The following is a 26907-nucleotide window of genomic DNA, read 5'->3' on the forward strand; positions in this document are numbered from 1 at the left end:
CAAAGACCCTTATTCAGCATAAATTTCATCAAGGGTCAAGGCTCACACAGGCAGAACTGTCTCTGATAAACGTTTTACTTTGTTTGAGAACTGTAATGGTTAAGCTAAGCTGAGGAGAGGGGGTTAGGAGCTGAGTTTCTATGGGAACCAGCAACTCCATGTCTTCATTGGCTGCTAGACTGGAGGGTTTAGTAATCTGAGCTTGGAACAACTGAGCATGCCCACAAGCCAACAGCCAAAGCAAATTCCCGAGGGAGGGGGCCGAGTGGGTTACAGGAGGAGAAGGAAATGCAAGTGATTAAGGGAATGCTGCAGCCTAACTGTTAACCTCTGGACAACCAGAGTGGCAAGTATTAAAAGATTTCAAAGAGGTTGTTCACTGAAATTTTTGTCAGTGGGGTTTACATGTCCTTTAAGTCTCCCAATATTTCACCTGTTCAGATGATCAGAAGCCAAAGAAAAAATGTTGAGCTATGTAAAGAAAGTTCCCATAATGCCTCGCTCCTGCACCAATACCAGTGTACATGCTCAGTTAGTTAGACTATGAGGAAGCCTTCTGCTGATTGGCTCAGATCCACATTCCTAAGGGGGGGTGAGTTCTTAGCATTTTTGAGGGAGGGGGAGCAGGAGAGGGGAAAGAGGAGAGAGCTGCATGTCTCTGGCACAGGAAAACAGACACAACAAATCTTTTGACAGAGAACTCAGTGCAGCGTTTCTGTGAGTGCTTATGGCTGTATTTACATAGACCTTTATGATAAAGCTTAGTTTTTACCTTTCTTTCTCCTTTAATGACTGTAAACATTAAAAATAATATATTAGCCATCCATATTACCCGTCTATTATATGTATTGCCATTACAAAATACACATTGACTCATGACTCATGCTAGATAAATACAAGTAATTTGCTTAGCATAATTTAGGTCTTGGGACAAATAGGGTATGTTTTAAGTCTGCAATAGACATGTTTTGTCAATAAGCAAGCATCTGCTAATTTCCTTATCATAGACCAGACACTGCATAGCTTTGGAAATATGACAGCCATACAGTATTTATGCTAGCTGTGTTACACAGCATACTTTACAATCCACCTGAGGCAGATATATTTGTAATTTTTAAATAAATCCAACTGATGTCATAATCCTACAACTGTGCAGTTGAGATGTCTAAACTTTATGAAACACAGCAACAGAATGGATATAGATCAAGTGACCTCCTCATTCCCCATAGCTCCTATCACAATTTCTGAAGTCTCACATTCATTGCTTTGCAGACAAAGTAAGTGGAAATAGGTCTAAATATTTTTACAGTCTACGCCCAAACGTTTTCGTCTAATACATATGATCTTTACAAAATATATATGGTGGTTACAGTTTTCTGTCATGCAAAGCAATGTTTAATAAATTATTTTCCAAATAGAAGAAAGCAATGGCACTCAAGAGCTGCGAACGGGACTAGCCCTTTAGATACTTTATTACGGAAGTGCAACGTTTCAGGGCAAAACAACCCCTTTGTCAAGCAAGGGGTTGTTTTGCCCTGAAACGTTGCACTTCCGTAATAAAGTATCTAAAGGGCTAGTCCCGTTCGCAGCTCTTGAGTGCCATTGCTTTCTTCTATTTGGATTTTTTAGGAGGGTGCCGATCCCCCCGCAGTGAGCACCGAGCACAAATTTTTGAGGAGAGTTAAGGGTGTGCGTATAAGGTCCTTTGTTCGTTTAAATAAATTATTTTCACCATTTCACAGAAGTTAGTGTATGAAAATGCTTGAGCATTATCCTTTATTGAACTGTTCCAGCAAGGTTAAAACAGACTGTTTTGCCATTGGAATTTAGGTCCTTCATACTGATAAGGTGTGGTTCGGCTAAACTATCAGTTTTTATGTTGTATGGCATATTTACTGACTTTACCTTGGAATTCTGTTTCAATTAATACATGTAATACTAATTTACCTTAGTCTGAAAAGATAACCAGCTCCTCTAGTGTACAACATAACAGGAGATGTTCCAGCAAGCAGCATTAATAATTGTATGCTGCACACTGTGGGTGACACAATGATTAGCAATGTTGCCATTCAGTGCAGGTATAATAGGTTCCATTTCCACCAGGGCACTAGCTGCAAGGATTTTGCATGTTCACCCCATGCCCCACCCCAAATCTGTATACACCCCAGTGCGTATAAATATGCTATTGACCCACCGGCGCAGGGACTAATGTGAATGGAGTATAATACATAATACATACGGTAAGAGATAATAAATTGTTTGCAACAAATATATTATAGATTGCTAGCAAAGGGAAAAAGACCATCATGGGCTGTATGAAACCTGTAATATATAGATAGCGATGACCAAATTCTGTTCGGTTCGGTACAAGACTGCAGAAAAATTCACGAAACAGCGGAAAATTCACGAAACACAACTTTTTAAAATGCATGTCATTTTTTTGAGAGCACAACTTTTTTTTACGCACACACATTTTTTCAGTAGCGAATTTATGCGCCTGTTTTGCGAAAAGATGCACCATTGACAAAATGCGGAAATTCTCTGCTAATCCATGCCTAGCAAAAAAATTCACTCATTACTAGTAATATTCACAGTTTTGCAATTCAGTTGCAAATCAGTTTGTTTATAGTTTTTGGTTACATTATTAATTATTTTTTTTGCTCTTCATATTGACATTTTAGCAGCTCAAAAGGTGAGGTTTTATGTACCCCAGCTAAAATGCAGTGATTTAAGTTAAAGACTGAAAGGCAAAGAGGAGAGGACCTGAAGACAAGATTTAATGTAGCTTTAGCCAAAATCAGCAAAAAGAAAATGTTATCATTTATGACATGCCAGCATTAAATTACAAATGAATGAGCATTCACTATTTATTCTTTTTTAAAACTTGCTATTTGCATTTAAATATTTTTTTTTAAACACTCACTTCTGCTGTTATCAACTTACCAGATGACCAAAAACTAACTTAAGGCAGAGGGGGGCATCTAGCATTAGAATAATCACATATTTTTCTAAAAGTCCATAGTTAATAAATTAAAATAATGAAATTCCCATTTATTACAATTCAAATACATCTTCATTAATCTCCAATGAACGATTGGACAATGTAATTTAGTTCAGTACTGCCTGACATATGGTCTTGCAAAATGCATGTTTCTCAAATAAGTTCATCTCTGTGTTTCTCCTTTGTCCCCTTTAGTGATAATATGAAGGCTGTTGCAGTCTCGCTACCATTAAGCAGCAGCACTATTGAGATAAATGAATCATTTATACTTTATATTCTTGACTCTGTGGCACCTCATTACATATGGAGCATGTAAAGGGGTAAAATAAAGAATTTATTTTATTAAGTGTAAATTGTTAAATCTATATATAGGGCCAGTCAGCAGGTGGTGCCAAATCCACCTGAAAGCCTATATAAGACAGTGTATGAGTTGTGCACTTCCACTTTTGGCCTGATAAGATCAATAGACTGTCAGACGTCACAGATGGCTACCCAAAACCTTACTTGGGTTAATTGATAGGTAGAAGGTGAAACTAGTGTAACACTATTTTGACTTAGTTTAGGCAAACCCAGGCTAGTAGCGTAGTGTAGAGCACGTGTTACATGCGACCCTTAATTCTTAGGCATGGGCCTCCGCTAAGTGGGAGAAGTACTATGGAGCTGAGGGTGTAGTTGAACTACAACTTACTGAGGTTGTGTGGTGCGGATGGTATAAATGCACGCCAGAGGATTCTTATGGTGAACTATAATACAGATTTATTGTTACACACCACAGGTGTTAGGCAGGGTAATCATATACTCACAAGCAGTTGATATAGAATGTCACAGTGGTTAGCAGCAGTTGTGACATACAGAGACAGTGTAGCCCACAATGGAGATATGCCTTTGCATAGTAGCCAGGAGTCCCAAGATGGATGCCCTTTACTGGAACGGATCCCTACAGCCAACGGTGGTTCAGGGGTAAATACTAGCCTAAATCCTTTGTCTTTACTGTGGTCCCTACAGCAAGGCATACAGAGCCTGGGGTAGGCTAAACCCTTAGAGTCTCCTTTGGTGGGGCTAATGGCTGCCCTTTATAGCTGAAGCTGACTATGCTCACTTCTCCTAGAGAGTGCTATGAAATTTTCTGCTGTGCTTACTTATCCTCATTCACGGGGCCCTGTCCCCGACTTTCACTAGGGTAATTGGTCCCCTAGGGTACAAATGGCTTCTGGGGCCTACAGTCTGCTCCCAGGCTCAGCCAAAAGAGGAAGCCACTCCTCCATGCTAGACACTATATCAGTCTGCAAGGGGAGTGGTCTACCTGTATCAACCTATAGGGAATACAGTTACATAACTGAAACCTGAGTATTAGGGCTCTGCCCAATAACAGTAAAGATTGTGAAGAGGTAGGGGTAAAGCCATAGGGAGCTTAACCCTATGGGTCCCTACACTAGCTTGTTCTAGGATCAAGAGCTAAACAGGCTAGCTACTAAGGACAGCTTGGTTTCCACGAGGAGACGGTTTTTGGGGTAGAGCCCCAGGGGTGATTGTACACCAGAGAGGGATTGTGAGTGTATGGGCTTAGGATAGCGACCTTGAAGAAAAGTTATAGAGAGGCAGCTGAGGCAGAAGAGGCATATGCCTACAGCACAACTGTAAGGGGGCACTAGGCACATACCTCCTCTTTTGCCTACCCCTAGTTCAAAGCCCCCCACCATTTGCAGGTGGGCTACTTCCCTCCTCTGTCTTCAGCGTCTCCCTCACCTGTTCTTGGCAAGGAGGCCAAGGGTCCTGGAGGCTTTAAAGGAGATACCCTGTGTGAAGTATGTGTGACTCATACTCATGAAACTTATAGCAAATTTTCTGGTTGGTTTACTCTAGTCTGCCCTGTCCTGTATTCTGAGAAGCCTGCATAAAGTTAGTTCTTGTTCAACACATCCGTTGTGGTCATGACTACTATTCTCAGTAAAGACCTACATTGGTCTCGGCAAGAAAAGCTAACAACCCTGGGTACCCATATAACAGACACCCCACTAGCAGTAATCCATACATCAAGTAGCAATTTTTATTTTTGCATCAAAACACCACCTGTGTTATCCACAACAAAAATAACAAAATTCATTTATAGCATTACAAAGTTAACAATGAAAATGTAATTATGAATTAAGTCTAAAACAACTGGACTTTTCTGAGTTTTTCTTGAAAACGTTTCACCACTCTTCCAAGAGGCTTCTTCAGTTCAAATGACTGGTATGGAATTTAAACCCTTGAGGGTAGTACAGTCACAGACATCCAATCCAAAGACCAGATCAATAAACAGAAGGGAACAAAACAGCAAGCAAAGCAACATAGTCATCCCATATGTTGCTGGAACACCCTAAAGACCCTACACCAAAGCACATGAAAAGTAATGTAGTCTATGCTGTCCAGTGTAGTGAAGAGTGCTCTGACTTATACATTGGGGAGACAAAACAACCTCTCTGTAAGAGAATGGTCCAACAGAGAAGGGTGAACTCCTCTGGACAAGACTCAGCAGCCTATCTACAGCGCAAAGAAAAAGGACACTCTTTTGAGGACAGTAACGTGCATATTTTGGGCCGAGCGGACAGATGGTTTAAAAGAGATGTGAAAGAGGCCATTTATGCCAGCCTGGAAAAACCATCCCTGAACAGAGGAGGGGGCCTGCAACACCACTTGTCATCAACATTCAATGCTGCTTTGAGATCCTTACCCCGGCAGTTTCACAACAGTTCACACTTCCAGTCATGTACTTTAAAGGATTAACACCTGCATCAATGAGAATCATGGTACCATTGTGACTGGATCATACAATTTCAGATGTGCATTAATTGCGCAGAAATTAGTATCGTGGCCATATAAAAATATTGTGGTCCAATTCAACAGTTATCTGGACCATCGTAAAAGGCGCAAAAACCTTTCTGACTTTGAACTTTCAATGCATGATTTTGGAAGCCTTCTATTGGACTCAATGGCACTCTGCAGCTCTAACCTGGCCAAAAGGAAGTCACGATACCGAAGCTTGAATGAATTCTGAAACTTTCGTAGCCGTTACGACAAATATGATTTTGTCACACAAATTGACGCAAAGTATAAAAAAGTCTCGGAATTTAACGAAAATACTGTAGAAAATACGCAAAGTTCTAAAAGTTAGAAAAAATATGAATTTTACTCATTCGGACTTTAATGAATGGCCCCTGATAGTTTACTAACTAATTTTAAAACTCCAATCTGGGGCCTGCAAAGCACAGTTTTTTTTTTCTACTGAAATGTTCCATAATCAAAATAAAAATTAAGTTAGTTATACTTTATAAGACACAGGAGATCATCTGATCTGTTTTGTTTTTTCCAGTGTATAACAGTTGCATTGGTGTGTACCCACTTTGTGGCCACCATCTTGCACTCTCAACAATTGTGGGTTTAAGGGTTTGTGGTCAAGAAAAATCCAAGTTGGTGGCCATAAAGTTGTAATGAGCATGGAAAGGAAAAGCACCCATGTAGCTCTTCTAAATATAACAAAAGCAGTAGAACTCAAGGTCAACAATGATATGCAGGTTACTCATGTGATTAAATTCTATACTGTTCACAGTCAGTCCTGCAGTCTGGAGCATTACGCATGCGCCACACCTAGGGTGCCTGGGGCTGCAGTACATATTAATCATGGTGACATCTGCCCATATAGAAGAATCTGCTCGCTGTTCTAATTTGATGCTAATAGAGATACACGATTTTGATTAGTGCATTGTGCATAAGTAAATATACCTTTTAAATTAGATAAACTTATTGTGTTTGTCGAGGTGTCCATTAAATATCCAAATGTTAATAAAACTGTTAATAAAACAATAAATGCAGCAATGCTCTAATAAAAATCTTCAAACTGTAAATGTCATTTTGTTTTAACATAAAGAAAACACACACCCAAGCATGAAGTAGTCATTTCCAGAACTTCACGCCAGAGTTGTACAAAACAGATAGGACTGATTTATAACAGCAGTAGAAATTTTGGCAGTTGCCCCAGTTGTAACAGTATAGTTACAGTACACAACCCTTTGACATATTATTGAGTACAGTAGTGTTATAAATACATCATCATAGACTTGCTATCTCTTTTCCAGTTGTTGGATTACCAACAGGTGTCTGAAATGTACTTTTTACTCTGGAGTATGTGAATATGACCTTATGGATCATAGGCTTGCGAGTCATATTCTCCTTGTCTACCCTCATAGCTGATCATGAAATTTGAGTCATTTATATGAAGGGAAAAATATACCACACTAAGAAATGTATTCTATGAAACACAGTTATCTGTCCCTTGTTCAAAGATTAGATCTGTGTCTTATTTTCTTTTTACATTAATTTAATACAGATTCCGGTATCTTCGATAGCTCTAGAAAACTGTCTCACTCAATATATAATGTGACTCGAAGTACCTTATATCTGTGTCTGTTTCAGTGTCCCACCTTACTCTAAGATTTATCAGGGCTCAAGCTTTTCTAACAAAGGGGCTGTTTTACTAAGACACGATTTCGAATCCGAATTGGAAAAATTCCGATTGGAAACGAACATTTTGCGACTTTTTCGTATTTTTTGCGATTTTTTCGGCGTCTTTACGATTTTTGCGTAAAAACGCGAGTTTTTCGGTGTCTTTACGAAAGTTGCGCAAAGTCACGATTTTTTCATAGCGTTAAAACTTAAAAGGCGCGACGTTTCGCGCAAGTTTTAACGCTACGAAAAAATCGCGACTTTGCGCAACTTTCGTAATGGCTACGAAAAACTCGCGTTTTTACGCAAAAATCGTAAAGACGCCGAAAAAATAGCAAAATTACCGATCATTACGAAAAAAACTCAATCGGACGCATTCAGCCCGTTCGTGGGTTAGTAAATGTGCCCCAAAAACTCGGTACTAGACAGAAAACAATACTAACATGTAAGTATGTAAAATGTTAATAGTTAATACAAATTAGTTTAGCTACTAGGTGGCAGTGTGTTCTAAAGTTAAGTAATAAAGTTGTGTGAGAAAGAAAAGTAAATAAAGGAAAGAGGAACAGGAAATGCAGTAGCCATTTTGGCAGTGAGAAGGTAAGGGAAAGAAGTGCTTGTCAGGGAAAGCTTAGGAAGGAGAAGAGTACCAAAACTGTGTGCTGTACTGAAGTCACACAAATAAGGTTGAACTGGTTTACAGGAGAGTCGTCCATCACTTGTGTCTCAAGGTAACAAACAGCACACTTTGATGGCTCTGGTGCAATGGCGAAATGTAGAAAACAGCACCAATAGGAAAATATATCTTAAAAAGCCTTTATTAAATATCGCATGGCTTTAGATCTCCGACAATGCAATGTTTCAGGCCAATGCTTGGCTCTTCACAAATGATCAGACAGCTTTATACAATCTCACATCGCCAACTAGTGGTATAATGTAAAATCGCTGTATTATAGAATAAATGATTAAAATACTTCTGGACCTTATGTATTCATCAATTATGAAGCACACTCATCCATATATATATATATGTCCAGACCCCATCTGTAAAAACAAAACAGAAATAATAACCCAATTAAAAACAAATCTATCTGAATATTCGGGTGACAAGTGGACACCATGTGACATGCACCATTCCTTTGAACTTAGCCTGTTTGGTGAGTGCTGATTGTTATTCTTCTGGTGCAATGGCCCAAAGTCCATAGCTGTGTGTGTGGAGTGGGGGGGGGGGGGGTGGAATTACTATAATATATCCATAGATAAAACAAACTAGTATATATTCTCATACAAAATCATAATCAACAAATATAATTACATCCACAACAATGTCATAAAGCAAACAGTAACATAGGTTGAAAAAGGAGATTTTGTCATCAAGTTCATCCTTTTGTGTCCTTTTTAAGTGAAACTTAGGTTACTGCTAGTTGATTAGCAAATATGCTGAAATATTGTAGATTGTCTCTTACATTGTTTGGGCAGGGTCCTCTTTAACTCTTGTATCGTTTTTTATGTAAATCTGTATGTTCAGGACTTTTTATGTACCATCCCTGTATCTGGAAAGTTAGGGTATATTATATAGAATAGGCAGGAATTTAATTTATCTTGGTAAAATACTACTACTAATTTTCAGAAACTGGTCCAATTTTTTCTTTTACAGGTCTGGGGTCTGTTATCCAGAATGCTTGGGACCTGAGGAAAAATTACATCTTAGTTATGATCAAGTAAAATGAACTGTTTTATTATTACAGAGAAAAAGGAAATCATTTTTAAAATTGGATTTATTTGATTCAAATTGAGTCTGGGAGATGGCCTTCCTAAAATTCGGGTTTGTAGAGGTATGGGAATCCCTTATCCAGGAGTTGATTACAAGGAAATCATTTTCATTTTAAAAATTGTTTCTTTTTTCTCTGTAATGATAAAATAGTAAATACAAGAAAAGATGAGCTTAAAAACAGCTTGATGATATGCACTGCTAATAAATGCTTGGAACTTTTGTGATTTCTTATTATCTATTCTTATTATAACACGGACAGAAGTGATCTACACACCAGTATTAATCAACACCTTATTGGTGGCAAAACAATCATATTGGGCTTAAAATGTTTAAATGTTTTAAAATCCTGAAAACGTTATCAATAAATTAGATTAACAACACCATCCCTGTGTAAAAGATTAAAAAGTCTTTATTTGAGACACTGCTTTTGACCATTCCAACATTTCAGGCCTTCTTTGGTCTTGTTCAAGATTACCAATGCTCACACAGCAAATCAATTTTATTGGCAAGTTAAGAGCACCATCTACTGAAAGGGTCAATATTAAAACTATTTTAAAGGCAACAGCAATTGCAAAGTATCAACATAGCACTTAACTTTTAATCCCAATACTTCATAAATACAACATGTAAAAAATAAGAATATAAAACCACAATTAAAAGCATCAACAATAAAAATATTGTGTAAATCAGAATCTCTATTCAGTTTATGAGCTACTACCAATGTTTCAAACCGCTGGATCCAAAAGGCTTCCTTTTTGCATAACTCCTTAGCCCTATAACCTCCATGTCATTGGTTTAGGAACATCCTCTACCACCAACACCTCAAACTTCAGCTGTTGTGCTCAATGTCCCATCACCACAAAGTGACAGGCCCAGGGCCGGATTTACAAATTTGCTGCCCCGAGGCCGCCCCCTGTCGCACGCCCCCCCGAGTGCGCATGTGTGAGCGGGAGGGGGCGGGGTTTGCAAGTGCGCATGCGCCATAGGCCAAACTTGCATACGGAGCAGTGGGGAGAAGTCCCCATTGCTCCGTATGGGAACACAAATTTTTAGATGATTTTTGTGCGGCGGGGCGGCATGCCGCCCCCAGGTTTCTGCCGCCCCCAGGTTTCTGCCGCCCCCAGGTTTCTGCCGCCCTAGGCCTGGGCCTTTGTGGCCTCTCCACAAATCCGGGCCTGGACAGGCCACCACTTACTGTACTTTTTTTTTTTCTTGATAACAGGTTTACATTCTTTTATTCTCTCCCTTATGCTTCTGCATGTCTACCACATATATAATAGCCCACATGGGCACTCAATTACATAAATAGCAAATATTCTGGAGAAAAGCTAATATTTGTATAGGGGTGCCCTTACAGGTGTTATAAACTACATCACCATACTGGTACTTCAAACAGCAGTTATATGGTACCTTACTGATACTTCGAACAGACTATAATATGTGTGACAAAATTCCAGAGTGTAAGGAAGTTAATTATAGAGCATAAAAATAGGAAGCTACAGTATTTGTATTCACAAGATAGAAACATTGTTACCCCTGGGACTGTTTAGAAAGTACAATTTCTGTGACATTTTGCAATAATAAAGTTTTAAATTATGATATAATCTTTTTTACAGATGCTTTGTATTAACTGACTGTTGGGATTAAATGAACAGATGAGTGGTATGTTGATACTTTGTAAAGCCTGTTGTTTTATTGTATCCCTTTAAAGGAGAAGGAAAGGGTAAAATCTCGACCCCATTAATGCAAAGTCCTAATGTCCCTGTAGCTGATCGCTATATTTTTTTACCTTTATATGCTGTATATTCCGTGCACTGTCCGATTAAACTGAACGCAGGCGCTTAACCTAATGCGCCTGCGCGAATCCCCCCCAGACGCTAGCGCGACGTGCAGTACTGTGCATAGGGTCCGTGGGAAGGGGCGTGCTCCTGCTTGTGCGCGCTCAAAGAAGATGCAGATGCGCATGGGCCACCTAAAGAAGCCGGTCTTAGTGTCTGTGCAGGAGCGATGCATTATGGGAATCCTCTTTACCCAGCTCAGCGTTTTTTCTTCCGGTTTGGCTTCTGACCTTCTGAACGATTGAAATATGGGGAGACTTAAGGGCACTATTGAGACAACTGAAGGTATGCCTGCAGCTTGAGATTAACTCTTTAGTAGCCTTTCCTTCTCCTTTAAACTTTAATCTTTACTATATCAGTAGATGGTGCTGTTATGTTGCCTATAAAAAGTATTTGTTATGTGTGCATTGATAAGCTTGAAAAAAAGCCAAAAGGTGGCCTAAAAAGTTGCTGTTGTCTGTGGTCAAAGCCAGCGTCTCCAATTAGTACATTTATACTTACTGTAATTTACTTTCTTTTTGTCCCTTCAGCAGAAAGCACACAATTTATGTTGTCTCTACTGCTATACAGGGTAAGTGGAGCCAAAAGTAAAAGTTAATAAAACCCAACCTATAAATAGGCATTACCTCCAGTAGTCATAAGTAAATAAAAAAAAGTAGTTAATACACAAAGATGCTTAAAGAGTAAAAATATAATTTTTAGGGTACAGTCCTCCCTTAAAGGACAAGTAAACCCTACATTTCCTACCATGTGTATAAGTTGGGCACATTTCCCCCACCCATATCACATCATTTCTAGTGAATATATCCCCTCCATTCGCGAGCACATTGCATTTTTCTCAAACAAATAGCAACTTTCAGCCAGCGGCCATTTTCCCTTTCACACATCCTCAGTGACATTTACACTTGCAAACAGCACATGTGCGCTGTAAAGTTAATGCAATGAAGAATGAAGGCTTACAAAGGCAGAACATATTTTGACAACCATGTATTAGTTTTGGCTAATACAAAACCATAGCCATAGAGATTTTAGATAGGGACTACATCAAGTCTTTACTAGAAACTCTGCCCCCCCCCCCCAAACTGTCTAAGCCAAAATCAAGTGAAGCGAGGAACACCAGAAGCTGCTAAAGCTAGTTTACATGAGGTAACCCAGCTGTGTAGGAACATTTGAGCATGCATTCATCTTTTCTGTCCATAGGGACTCTTTAACTCTGACCTATCCTCCACAAGAATTCAGTTTATGTCTCTTAGTAATAGAGGCTTCTCTCTGTGTGCTTGCTTCAGAAACACTACTATAGTTCATGTACTGTAAATAAGCTGCATGGGGACAACCATTGAAGATGGAAAACAGGACAAAAGGCACAGGTTACTTAGCAGATACTCAGCTCTGTAGTATACAATGATGTTTTACAGACCTTATCTGTTATCTGATATGTAACTTATGCTACCCCAATGGCTACATAGCAGCTAATTTGTATAAACTATAGCAGTGTTTCTTATGCAAACAAATAACTTTTACCAGTGCAGGACAACAATATATTATATATTAATTACGTTAAAGGAGAAGAAAAAGCATTTTGCCATTTTACTGTGAATAGATTAGCCACATTAGTGCTAGAGCACTATATTTATTCTGCAGAAAGCTTTACCATACCAGAGTAAACAGCCCTAGAAGTCCCTCTGTTTATTTAAGATAGCAGCTGCCATTTTAGCTTGGTCTCAATAGCTTCCATGCTGCAGATCTGGCTGCTGGTAGCTCAGATTACAGAGTTAAGAGGGGGAAGCAAATTATGATGGGATGGGGAAGGGGAGAAGGGAGGGAGAGAGGAAAGGGAGCAAACTGAGCAGACTTGTGCCTGTTCCCTGAAGAATTTTTCTGAGAGCAGAAAGTCTTTCACAGAAGAACGTGAATAAATATAACTACAAATCACCAACAACATCCCCCATATTTTCATTAAGCAGAAAAAATAGGCTAGACAGAGGGTTAATGTGTCACCAAAATATATTTATTTTGGTGACACATTAACCCCCTGGCTTGCATCACAGATGTTTTGGTTGGAATGCGGGTCTGCAGGTTAGCTTGGGAACATAAGCCTATTGGCTTATGTCCCCAAGCTAACCTGCAGACCCGCATTCCAACCAAAACATCTGTGATGCAAGCACTTTGATGTGCATCATTGGTCATAACTGCCATCTTAGAATAGTGGTAACCCTATGCTGCATGAAGTTGAAGTCAACAAAGTTCTAATCAGGATTTTTTTTTTCTCTTTGGGTAGTTAACCCTACAGTTTGTATGAAGGTTTGTACATAGTATACAATTTGTATACTTTTGCACAAGTGGTACACAGATGCCTCCTACACTTACATTGAGTGATCCAGGCTTCTCTTTGCCATACTCCATGAAATATAACATTAGATGGAGAGTGGTTTTTATTCTGCTCAATTATATTTATCTCCCTATTTTCCACATAGTTTGTCAACCTATAGGCTATAGGTTGTACTAAAAACTGTGTTCATCCCAGAATCTCTAAATATTAAACATTTCCTATCCATACATTAGCTTGTAGCAAAGCAGCCTTTGAGAATACCAAAAAAATACTTGTTATTCATGTCCCTCAAGATACAGGGCTGTCTCACAAAATCATGCAGGTTCTGAGCAATTTTGCTTTAATTTTAAGAAGTGTCCCGTGGTATTCTAGTGTTTAAACACTAGAATGAAGATAATTTTCTTTAGAGATGCTTTATGTCCTTTCTTAGGAGAGGCAAATGACTTCCAAAACTAAAGTTCTCTCTTCAGATATTTCAGCTGCTATCTCACAAAAGAACAGCTGCTTGGTGTTCTCCCCTGTTGATGGAAGAAATTGAATAACCTTTAGTTGAAAACGGCATATGTCGCTTTAAATAGCAGAATAATATAACAGATTTTATTACACACATGCCATATATTATGTATCCTTTTTTGCTTCATGCCATATATTATGTATCCTTCCTTGCATTTGGCACATTATCAGTCTGTGGGTTGTTAGACCATTGCCTAAACATATTAAGCAATTCAAAAATAATCCTACACACACACACACACATATATGTATATATACAGTGGCTTGCAAAAGTATTCGGCCCCCTTGAACTTTTCCACATTTTGTCACATTACAGCCACAAACATGAATCAATTTTATTGGAATTCCACGTGAAAGACCAATACAAAGTGGTGTACACGTGAGAAGTGGAACGAAAATCATACATGATTCCAAACATTTTTTACAAATAAATAACTGCAAAGTGGATAATACCTGGGTGCCCGTACAGGAAGTGTAGATATACAGGGTTGGATTAACAGCACACACAGGAGTTTTACACAAAGAGTCACATAGGATTAGATGAATAAATGTGAGGCTTTATTCAGTCCATGTGTGTGCTGTTAATCCAACCCTGTATATATATATATATATATATATATACACATACACATGTGGTTTGTATGAATATCTGCTTAATATTTGCTTAATTATCCAATTTAAAAAATGTGGAATATTCTGCCAAATATTTATCAATATTTATGAAGTGGTAAAAACATAATTTGCTGGGAATTGATGGGAATATAGGTCAATACATTATTTAATCTGTTGTTACCATTATAGTTAACATACCTTATAAAAACTGGTACAGCATGTCAAAGTATGCCACAGTATGTCAAAACACTGCATAACATTAATGTCACGCTTGTGCCACTTCCGATATAATATAAATTGGTTGACACTAGTGATGCACTGAATCCACCATTTTGGGATTTGGCCGAACACCGAATCCTTTGTAAAACATTCGGCCAAATACTGAACCAAATCCTAATCCTAATTTGCATGCAAATCTGGATATCGAAGTGTTTAAAGGAACAGCAACACCAAAAAAACTATATATTTTAAAGAAATTAAACTATAATGTACTGCTGCCCTGCACTGGTAAAAGTTGTGTGTTTGCTTCAGAAACATAACTAGAGTTTATATAAACCCTGGTGTGTAGCCATGGGGGCAGCCATTCAAAAGAAGAAAAGGCACAGGTTATATAGCAGCTAACAGAAAAACCCTGTAGAATACAATGGTGTCTTGTTATCTGCTATGTAACCTGTGCCTTTTCTCCTTTTTTTCAGCTTGAATGGCTGCCCCCGTGGCTACACAGCAGCGTATTTATATAAACTATAGTAGTGTTCCTGAAGCAAACACCTTAGTTTTACCATTGCAGGGTAACAGTACGTTATATTTCAATTACTTTAAAACACTTTCATTTTTTGGTGTTACTGTTCCTTTAAGAGAACCACGAGCATAGTATGCTGCAAAAAATTGTTAACGTCCATGTTTATGTGACTAAAAGTCACATGGTTTTATAGATTCAGATTCGATTCAGCCAGGAGTGTGAATTTGTCCAAATCCTTCTGAAAAAGGCAGAATCTTGGCCGAAACCCGAACTGAATCCTGGATTTATTGCATCCCTAGTTGACACAAAAGGTGAAGTGGTTAATGCCCACATTTGTGTTTGTGTTTCACAATAAAGATGAATGGCAGACTAGGATCTGCAGTGAAGTCTGTTTAATCAAATTATTGATAAAGCATATACCCCACAATGAGTTGTGAAATTCTCTCAATTAAGCAGTTTTGATTTGAATGGCTTTCTAGCAAGTAAGAAAAAACAGGGATAACAAAATTAGCTCTTAAGGTGGCCATACACGCACCGATATTATCGTTCGAAACCTTGTTTCGTACGATAATCGGTGCGTGTATGGCATGTCGGCGAGTCGACCGATATCGCAGGAAGCTGCTGATATCGGACGACTCGCCGATGGGACCAGTTTGAAAATTTTGATCGGGCGCCATAGAAGGCGCCTGACGTCAGATCACCACGTGTATGGCCACCTTTAGTGTAATGTGAATGCAGGGACTAGTCCTATTGTCATCCTGTAGTCAGGGAGGGTTATATCTCTGACATTCCCTTCTGCCCTCCATTCAACCTGCCCTGCCCCTTCAGCTTTTGATGCCGCAAAACATTCCCCTACAAAGTTGTTTATATGTAATTTTATACAATACAGTTATAATATTGTGCACGATTCTGGTTTAGGCAAAATGACTTTGTAGATAACCTTAATGTGGATGAAAAAATAATACATACAACTTATTCATTTCAGTAACACATTTTCAAGCTTTATCCTTTATTTCTTTAGGTGGTCAGTTGGCAACTGGACAGAGTGCAGTCAAACATGTGGTAGTGGAGAACAGTTTAGACAAGTTCAGTGCAAACAAAGAAAACATTTCAAACTGGAGATTGTAGCAAACAAACTGTGCACCATGCCTCCCCCACTTCATAGGCAGATATGTAACACGCAGAGCTGCCCACCAGCATGGAGTGTTGGAACTTGGTCAGAAGTAAGTTCAAAGCCTCTTATGACATAGCATATTTGGTGTTGGTATTCTTTTTAAGATGAGGGTTTCATGAGCATTTCAGTGAACCATTCCCAGAATTATCTATAGTCTGCTTGCCAACCCAACTGTCCGTACTATGGTGCATCCATAATGGTGAGTGCCTAAACCATTGCTTTCCAGATAACATATACTAGATCAGTCTTGTTCAAGATAAGAGAAAGGCAACTTTTACAAATAGGAACACATATATTTCCTTGTGGCAGAAAGTTAAAGTATGTTATACAAAAAGAAAAATAAACCATTTTCTGTCCATACAAATAAAGGGTGGCTCTGTGGGACAAGGAATAACAGCAGGGGTATCTAACTTGCTTAAATAGTACTTGAGTGAATGATTTCAAAGGACAAGATCCAGACAACACTGTTTAACGATGCTTAATGATGTAGGCTCTCCTTTAAGATTACTGTACTATTCATGCCTTCTTAAAATGTACTGTTTTATTCATTATATTATGAGTTAATGTATTTTATGTGTATTGATTTTCCATTAAAGTTTCATATACTGGGGAAAACATGATCCAAATTGTTTGTATTTCTTAAACTGGTGCTTAAATTGTGTATTCAAATATGTATATTAGAAAGGAAGTTTGCTTTCAAAAGACATATCACTACTATGAAATGTTTTGCTTTTCCTAGTGTTCCCGAACATGTGGCAAAGGATGGAGAAAAAGGACTGTTGTTTGCAAGAGTACAAACCCTTCTCTTCATGCTCAGGTTCTCCCTGATGGTGCCTGCACCACAGAATTTAAACCTGTAATACAGGAAATCTGTATAGTTAAACGGTGCAACAAACCTAAAAAACTCCAGTGGATCATTTCCAACTGGTCAGAGGTATGGACATTTATAAGTTCAATAAACTGCAAACTATGTTATGTATTGAACTTAGTATTTAGAACCCCATGTGTAAGGGAAAGTAAAATGATTACTCTTTACAAGTACATTAGAGGGCATTATAGACAGATAGGGGGTGTTCTTTTTTCCCATAAAAATGATCAGCGCACCAGAGGCCACCTCTTTTATATTAGAGGAATAGAATTTTCATTTGGAGCAGCCTAGATGTTTTTTTTACGGCCGGGCCAGTGAAGTTACAATTAGTATTGATGTTGGTATATATACATTATGTATGTAAGTGTATAGATGGTCGTTTTTTTTTCAACCCGACTTAACTATGTAACTATATAATAATCTTAGCATCTATTGAAAATAAATTCTCATACACAGCAATACATTAACCACTAGTTAGTGTATTATAAAAGTATGTATATAGTTACACAATGTAAATCAGTAAATCATTTCAAGTTACTAGTGTGTCTATTCTATTTCTTATGGTTCAAACAAATGTTTTGTATGATTTTTTTTTACTCCTTTTTTGGGAACATGTTTTTCGGTATCAGACTTCCTGAAAAAAGATTGCAAATTCAGTGTATGCAGTGAACATTTTTTAGTGATATTCACCTGGCCCACAATTGAGTCATGACTGATGGTGCAGGTCATCTCTACTGGTGTCACTGAGAATTTGTTTGCTGGGGTGCCTGGTTAGTCAGGTTATGCCACTGGATGTCTCATCAGAAAAATGTTTTTACTTACTACATTTAATTCTTTATTCTATTAATCTTCTTGCATTTCTGCTGTTTGCTTTCTTTTATATTAATATTTTGCTGATGCTGAATCTTTTCACCTTGGTATCAGTGATATCAGGAAAATCTATAGTCACAAATATAATACGGATGCTGTTTTTGATCTTAACAAAAAATACCTGTTTGATAGATTAAAGGAAACGCTAGCAGCTCAGTTTATGAAAAATGATTTTATTATGATTGTATTATTATTACATTTGACAATTTTCGGTAACAAGAACACAGCAATTTTTCGGCAATTCTATAACATACACTCATTTAAATAGCTAGGGATGAGCAATGACTATGGCACCCAAAGTCTATTGCACTTATAAATATATGGTGACCATTATTATTATTCTAAAGATAAAAAATATAATGTATTGTGTTTTATTTCATCAGTGTTCTACCACTTGTGGATCTGGGTCCCAAAGAAGAATACTGAGATGTATAGAAAAATATGTCTCTGGGAAATACAGAGAGTTTGGTCCAAAAAAATGTTCACACTTGCAAAAACCAAATATGGAGCTGGAAAGAACTTGCTTGCAGGCCGAATGCCTAAAATATCGCTATTACTCTGTGGTTAATCAGCAAAGAGGTTCCTGGTACTCTTCTGAGTGGTCTCAGGTATCTATTTGTTTTCTCTTTTTAATGAAAGAACATCCTTAAAAAGTGTTTGCATTTTGCTTAAGTATATTATTTATGTGCACATAGATAAAAATATGTTTGTTCCTATATGAGCTGCCCTTTATCTAAAAATATAATAGACTATATAGCTGGGAGAAGCGAGGGGTTTATTTATAGAGCCTTTTCAGTGGACTGCTAGATTGTTAGATTTTGATCCTTGGTATCAGGAAGTAGAATGTGTCTTCACACTTCATTTTTAAAATTTGCCTTGTTTAGAGCAAGAAATAGCAAAAATCATTGATATTTCCTAATTAAAATAATAGGTAAAACACTTGTTCAGCATAAGCTTTATTCCTTGAACCAGTGTTAAAAAGGTAGATATACAGTCCCTTTAAGAGGCTCAGGAAAGGACACTGTTAGGCAGAGCTAATATAAAATGGAGACTTAAATCACAAGAAAGGCAACAGTAGCACTGAGGTTTGCCAAAGAGTTCCCCAGTTTATATTAAAGTATTGATTATTACTTTGTTGTTGTGCATTGCAGCAATTTTTTCACAGGCAAGTACATTAAGTTAAGACTGCTGTATAAGACCTCTAGATACCTTTATACTTCACTACACATAATCCCCATTTTGCTTTTTCTGGATTGTAGTATAACAAGGCACAGTATCTAAATAATAGGGAGCAACAATATTTTGCGTGGTTTAAAATTATGTGAATTTTCTGATTCCTTAGAAGCAAAATAACTTTAGGAAAGGCAATTAAGTGGAAGGGCAATTAAGACAGGAACCAATGATAACTTTGAAAGGTTGGCATACTTAGATGGTATGTCTTGTTAAATGATATGTCTCATTTTTAATCATTCTACTTTTAAAGTGAGGGAGCTAAAGACAAAGGAGCATATTTATTATAGCGTGTAAGCCAACATCACCAGTGATGTTGGCCATAGCAACCAATCAGATTTTTGCTTTTGTTTTCCAACTTGTAGGTAACCATTCAAATCTAACTGCTGATTGGTTACTATGGGATACATCAACTGTAATGTTGGCTTATGCACTAAAATAAATATGCCCTAAAATATATTTCGCTAAATATAATATTTTTGTGATTAGACCTTTTTCATTACTCAGGTACTAAAATTAAAGGTCTTGTCACAACAATTTTAGACATGGAGTTTTCTAGTTAGAACATAGTAACATACAGTAGTAACATAGTAAGTTAGGTTGAAAAAAGACATGCGTCCATCAAGTTCAACCATAATGCCTATATATAACCTGCCTAACTACTAGTTGATCCAGAGGAAGGCATGTCATTTTAACACTAAACTTTGAGGGTTATATAAAACACAATTTTTTCTAGTTTTAGTTCCCTGTACTATCTGATCAGTAGATAGTATTTAGTGGCCACATTTTGAAAAAAAATTCTAATTAGTTAAGGGTTACTAGAGCTGGTGCTAGTGGAAATTGTGTCTACACTGTGAGAGATTTATATTTTGTTTTATTTTAGAGGTAGTCAAATGAGTATGTATCAAAATCCCCTTCCTGATCATGATTTATTTATATCTTTTTGATATCTAAAATAATTGAAGATTTTCTTCCTTGAAGTAACATAAACTAACAAGAAACAGATGAATAAAAAACATGTAAAAGTATTTAAACATTTTGGGTAAATATAATTTGCCTACATATTAAATTGTGCATTATTCAGGGTCAATCATTGCAATAATATAGCTAAATATTGATCAGTGCTCATGCTAGACTTACTGGTCAACTAGTGAAAGTCATATATTGTGTGTTTAAAAAGTATATATGCATTATTGTAAAATTGTGTGTGATACCTGTGCATTTAATTTAACTTAATTTATTCAAAAAAACACCTATTCAAAAAAAAAAACAGCTATGTCTTGTTTTGTTAACATTTTACGCCTATTTGGTGTGGTAAATTACCTAATAGGCTGCATGACTGTTTCACAATCCACTAGTTACTAATCTACCATTAGCAATTTGTCTATACAAGGAAAATGAATATATACAAGCCACAAGAAGAACAGTTACCTTAAAGGAGAAGGAAAGGTAAAAACTAAGTAAGCTTTATCAGAAAGGTCTATGTAAATACAGTCATCATCACTTACAGTAATGCTGCACTGAGTCCTCTATCAAAAGAAACACAGGATTTCTTGTCTCTTTTTTTGTAAACATGATGTTCCAGTGTCTGACTTCCTCTCTCAGAAATATCCTTAATTCCTGTGGCCAGAGTCCGCGCAGATTTTGAAGACCAGCACTGGATTTGTCATTGGGGCATTCCAAGGCCGCCCCCATTCACGCCACCCCCCCTCCCCCCTTGCACGTTCATTTAAACTTACATATGGACCAGTGGGGAGAGGTCCCCCATTGCTCCATATGTGAGCAAAATTTTGGTGTGGCTTGGGCAGCATGCTGCCCTAGGCCTGGGCCTTTGTAGCCTCGCCACAAATCCGGATCTGTTGAAGACACATGACACAATGAAGACACAAAGCTATGCAGGTTGTACAATGCCCAATTCACCATATTCTAAGACTTCTAGCAGATGTTTTCTATCATGTATTTAGGGGAGAACCAGTGTAAAACACTAAGTGGGAGTATACATTTTTTAATATTGGAGCAGTCTAGAGTAGGATTATGTTTTAAAAAAAAATTACTTTACTATAATGCATGAAATAAAATGTAGAAGATATAATTATAAGAATTATAATTGAAGATCCTTGGTTCTCTTATAGTGTACTGTAAGCTGTGGAGGAGGTATGCAAGTACGCATCGTGCAGTGCCTTAGTAATGGAAAACCAGCAACAAGGTGTCAACCCCATCAAAAACCAAAATCATCACAAGCCTGCAATACTGACTTCTGTCCATCTGAAAAGAAAGGTAAATACTGTTAAATGTGTTCTTTCCACTAGACCTTTTATGTATAGTGCATTAACTGAAAAGTACAGATGGAAGGGAAATTAAAAATACATTCTAGGTGTAGAGCAGGTTAAAGCTGTGTTTGGTGAAAGTGGGCAAAATAGAACAAAGCTATGCACCTTTGTATAGAGATACTTACACCAAAAATTAAACCTTTTTTTACATCTATTATAAAAAATTTTTGCATGATATTTAAAATTTTGCGTTAAAGGAGAATGCAAGTCAAAATTTAAAAAGCACTGCTCCTATTGTTTAGTAGAAACGCCACACTTTTGGCTCACCTAATCAAATATTTACTCAGTCACACTTACTTCACATTTTCTAGAACAGGCAGTCATCTCTAAAAAGGTATTCTCCCTTCCTTTCCCTCCTTGCTTCATACTGCACATGTGTTTCATTCCCTCCCCCCCTCCCCTCTGCCTGATCAGCTTTTGATTGGCTGGTGGGCATGTGTAGTTTAGAACAGGAGACAGGATCAAGTTACGCACATGCTCAGAGAATAGGAAGGCTGCCACTGGCAGCCTACAGGAAGGGGAGAGAGATTTCAGTGATGTCACTGTAGTCTTCACACTGCTGTAGGCTGCCAGCAGCATATCTCATAGAAGCAAGCAGGGATCTGGGAATTTAGATATGCAGTAAGTACTTAAAAAGAATGCCTTTAGACTTACTTTTAATTTATGTTAACCTTTCATTGTCCTTTAAAAGTATTTATCTAATGCTTTTACATAAGGCATCTGATCCCCCATTTTCCTCTATGAGGATTGTGCCATATTTGTACAGTAGTAGCCCGTTAGCATTAGAAGCTATAACTGTCGGGTGGAGAAGGAGCAGTGGCCAGTTCCATGTTGTAGCACCCACCTTTCCCAGCTACAGTCAGGGGATCCCAGTGGAGCCAATAAAAGGGCAACCATTTGGGGGTTTTAACCTTGAAAGCAAGTAAGTTGCAGGTAAAAGTCAGTCCTATTAAATGTATATTTGTGTAGTAGGATTTTTAATGAATCAGATAAGCAAGTGTAGGACTGGCCAGAGAATTTTGTTAGAAATTGCACTTTGCACACTGAACTTTGGGGTAAAAAAAAGCCTCAGTATGGGACTATATGAAACAAAAATTATTTAACATTTGTGTCATAGGTTATGTGCTATAGAAAATCAAACATGAATTTTACAGGTATAACTGCATATTTTTAAGATTTAATTTTTAACAAATCTCACTTTTTTTGCCCCACAGATAATTTATGCAAAGATTACTTTAATTGGTGCTACTTGGTCCCTCAGCATGGCATGTGCAATCACAAATTTTATGGCAAGCAGTGCTGCAAATCGTGTTCAAAGTCAAATGTGTAAAAAAAAAAACATCTTGGAATTACACTGATTTCAGCAATGTAATGGACAATTTTCAGGGCTATAAGAACCTTTTAACTTTTTTGTACTTGAGGGCCTCTAAAATAAAAGATAAATCAAGCCACCAATTTTCATATAACTTTTTTTTTACTTAGCCATAACATTTCTCTTCTGTGGAATGGATGATAATGTTGGCTATCTTTATGCTGGAACCTACAGAGAAGCTTTCAAAAGAAAAGTGTTGCATTTATATGGTGTGGATTAAGTTTTACACATAATTTTATCCCACACACTGTATGCTGTAACAAGAACTCTTCTGAAGAGACCTGTTTGTGAGGTTCTTCTTTCAATGTGCTATTGAAATAGCGCTTCCTACAGCTGGCTTCAGGCAATCATAAGAATATTTTATTTCAATGACTTGGAACTCTCAGCCACATTGTAAAATGTTATTCATTGTCATAATACAGTAGACATAAGACCATTATTTCACTGTATTCACACTTAAAAACAAAACAAAACAATGGTGCTAACAACGTTTTATTTTAAATGCATAATTAGGCTCATATATTATAGTTTCTTAACATTAATGCATTCATTTGTTACATAAAAATTACATCCAAAACTACATACAAAATTTGTACACACAGAACATTGTAACCCTTCTTGATACTACTTTCTACAACTTCCCTTAATACATATATTATTGTCAATGTACCGGGTGAAGCAGTTGATTGGACTGGGTATGATAGCTTCTACCGGAGGGCTCAGCTTTCACAACCAGATGTGTGCTTACCAGACAATTGGAAAATTAGTACAATGACATTTATTTCTCTCAAGTTAATTGCCTACCGTATGATATCTCAGCACCCATTAGTGGATTCTGTGCTTTACAGAGCACTGGGCAAAACTAGTGATAGTCTGCCCAAACATAAAAAGAATGTAGGGTGTCTGTATAGCAACTTGAAAACAATTTTCCATAATTGAATCTAATAAACGATATAATCAATATTTCAATATAATTCAATATTTTTAAAGCACATGACCAGTAAAGCTAACTTCTCACTGACTCATATGGCTTAGAAATTCAATCACACTCAGAATAGATAGTTACTTAAGATTCTGTTTTTGTGATGCCTTGAACAATAGAACAGTTTGAATACTTCAAAAATTGACTGTAACGCATTGGGATTATTCCTTTATCAGCAGTGTGCTTAACGTAGCTTAACTATTTCCAGAGTGCAAAGTACTGGATATTAGGGCCACAAAAATACATTTAGAAAGTGTAACACTTTTACAGATCCATGCCAGTCAAACTTAATCATAACCCCGATTGTCTCTAATATATACATAATTGTAATACATTATAGTAAAGGGTTACAAAAATCTGTCATTTTTAAGGTGCTTCAAAATTACACAAGGTTACTGTACTGTCAAAGGCTTTATACATCACAATACTGTTAATTGGTTCAACAACAGATTGTACAGATCAAAAGCTGCACATTTTACTGTTGATAACTATCAAGATGTCAGTTTTGGTGCTGCATTGGTTACTTCATGACAACCTTCATTTAAGGGATTATTGCCAATGATTGCTGACTCATTGAGTAGGGTTAAATCTTGTAAAATGTATTGCTAAATATTTATAAATTCATTTCAATAAACTTTTTTTAAGAAAACAGTTCTTGAGATTTTACTGATCAATTCCTCTTTAGCTAAAGTAGAACTATACAGCTCCAAAACCATATAGGCTCTAACTACCAGAGTAATAGACTGGACTTAGGCCAGAGACAGACTGAAAACATTATTGTTATTTAACACATAACATAAGTTTCAAAAAGTTCAGCAAGAATTCCTGAGCAACACCTCCTAGTCTGCTATCTGATATCTAGTTCATCAACTGGTATTAAAAGGCAGTGTTGGACTGGGAGATCAGAGGTCCTGTTAATTGCTTAATCACTGCTGAGATAACCTGGACTGGGAGTGCCTTGTGTCTCCGAACCAGTCTTAATTAATCAACTGCCCGCCCTCACCTTTTCTGTATATCAGGGCATTCACTTAAGAGGAAGCATGGTAGGGGTTAGCATGACAGGGAAGCTATGGCAGACAGATCCAGTCCTGAAATTTTAAGTACAGGGATCTTCCGTAATTTGGATCTCCATTGCTTAAGTCTGCTAAAAAATCATGTAATTTTGAATAAACCCAATAGGATTGTTTTGCCTCTAATAAGGATAAATCATATCTTAGTTGGGATCAAATACAAGGTACTGTTTTATTATTACATAAAAAAGGAAATCATTTTTAAAAATTAGAATTATTTGCTTATAATGGAGTCTATGGGAGATGACCTTTCCATAATTCTGGATAACAGGTTTCTGGATAAAGGATCCCATACCCGTACAACATTTAGGGGCTGATTTACTAACCCACGAATCCGACCCGAATTGGAAAAGTTCCGACTTGAAAACGAACATTTTGCGACTTTTTCGTATGTTTTGCGATTTTTTCGGCGTCTTTACGAATTTTTCGTTACCAATACGATTTTTGCGTAAAAACGCGAGTTTTTCGTAGCCATTACGAAAGTTGCGTAAAATCTTGCGATTTTTCGTAGCGCTAAAACTTGCGCAAAAAGTTGCGCTTTTTTCGTAGCGTTAAAACTTACGCGAAACTTCGCACCTTTTAAGTTTTAACGCTACGAAAAAGGCGCAACTTTTCGCATAAGTTTTAACGCTACGGAAAAATCGCAAGATTTTACGCAACTTTCGTAAAGGCTACGAAAAACTCGCGTTTTTACGCAAAAATCGTATTGGTAACGAAAAATTCGTAAAGACGCCGAAAAAATCGCAAAACATACGAAAAAATCGCAAAATACCGATCTTTACGAAAAAAACGCAATCGGACTCATTTCGACCTGTTCGTGGGTTAGTAAATCAGCCCCTTAGAGTTAGACAGAGTTGGACCGCAACATTGAAAATCTCATTTAGACATCTAGCCTGGTTTTATTATTTGACTATGTTTAAATGAATTGCCTTCTTTTTCTCTCTCTCTGCCATTACTCCCCATATATCCTTTGCCCTCAAACACCCATCTAACTATCCTGAAATTCTAATCTCCTCTTCCCTGCTTACATCACCCTCTTTCAATCTAAGCACACGGTCTTGCATTGTTAACTCACTAAATCCTTGTCATCCTATCAAACAACACTATGCTCGCAGTTTCAAATCTAGATCTCACCTTGTGTCACTTTCAATATTGCTGATACTTGTAGCTGGGGATGTTTCCCCAAACACTGGTCCCATTCTCCCACAATACATTTTTTCAGCTATTACTATTCCTAAGCACGAGGCAAGCCAGTAAGCAACCTCGCCCCTGCACCATTCCACCCTTGTGCATGTGCAGTTCATCAAGCCTGGGGGGGGGGTCATTGCCCCCACCTGCGGGTGCAAGAGAAGGGAGCACGGCTAGGGGTAGTCAGAAGAGGTTCCTGCCTGGCGTCCCCCAATCATTGCACCCTAGGCAGGTGCCTCTTCTGCCTACCCCTAGTTCCAGTCCTGTCTTCCACAGACCCTATGACCTCATGCACCTCTAATCCAAATTTAAGCCTTATTCACATAAAACCATCACTCTTTTCTTCTTTCTCTTGTGCCTTCTGGAATGCACAATCCATCTGCAACTCACTGAAGTTCAACTCTTTGTATCCAAATCCTTTAACCTTATGGCTAATACTGATTACTTATTAAAGTTTGAGCATGACTGTGTGTGTCTACTTTTTTATAACACTGATGATGGTCTGGGTTATGGGTGTTAACTCTTTCTTCCACTTGTC

At 37.5% G+C, this 26907-nt stretch overlaps 1 protein-coding gene across 1 annotated transcript in view; it reads left to right on the forward strand.

Moving 5' to 3' along the window:
* The window catches only part of adamts16 (ADAM metallopeptidase with thrombospondin type 1 motif 16), a 112125-nt gene extending 87363 nt beyond the window's left edge, over window positions 1-24762 (forward strand). Inside the window, exons 19-23 of the mRNA XM_031904195.1 lie at window positions 16307-16508; window positions 17199-17393; window positions 18581-18805; window positions 21560-21704; window positions 22972-24762. Coding sequence (XP_031760055.1) covers window positions 16307-16508; window positions 17199-17393; window positions 18581-18805; window positions 21560-21704; window positions 22972-23087 — 883 coding nt within the window. The 3' untranslated portion in view covers window positions 23088-24762. The remainder of the gene's footprint in view (window positions 1-16306; window positions 16509-17198; window positions 17394-18580; window positions 18806-21559; window positions 21705-22971) is intronic.
* Window positions 24763-26907: the final 2145 nt, after the last annotated feature.

This window comes from Xenopus tropicalis, chromosome 6 (genome assembly GCF_000004195.4).
Source record: "Xenopus tropicalis strain Nigerian chromosome 6, UCB_Xtro_10.0, whole genome shotgun sequence".
Lineage (NCBI taxonomy): Eukaryota > Metazoa > Chordata > Amphibia > Anura > Pipidae > Xenopus > Xenopus tropicalis.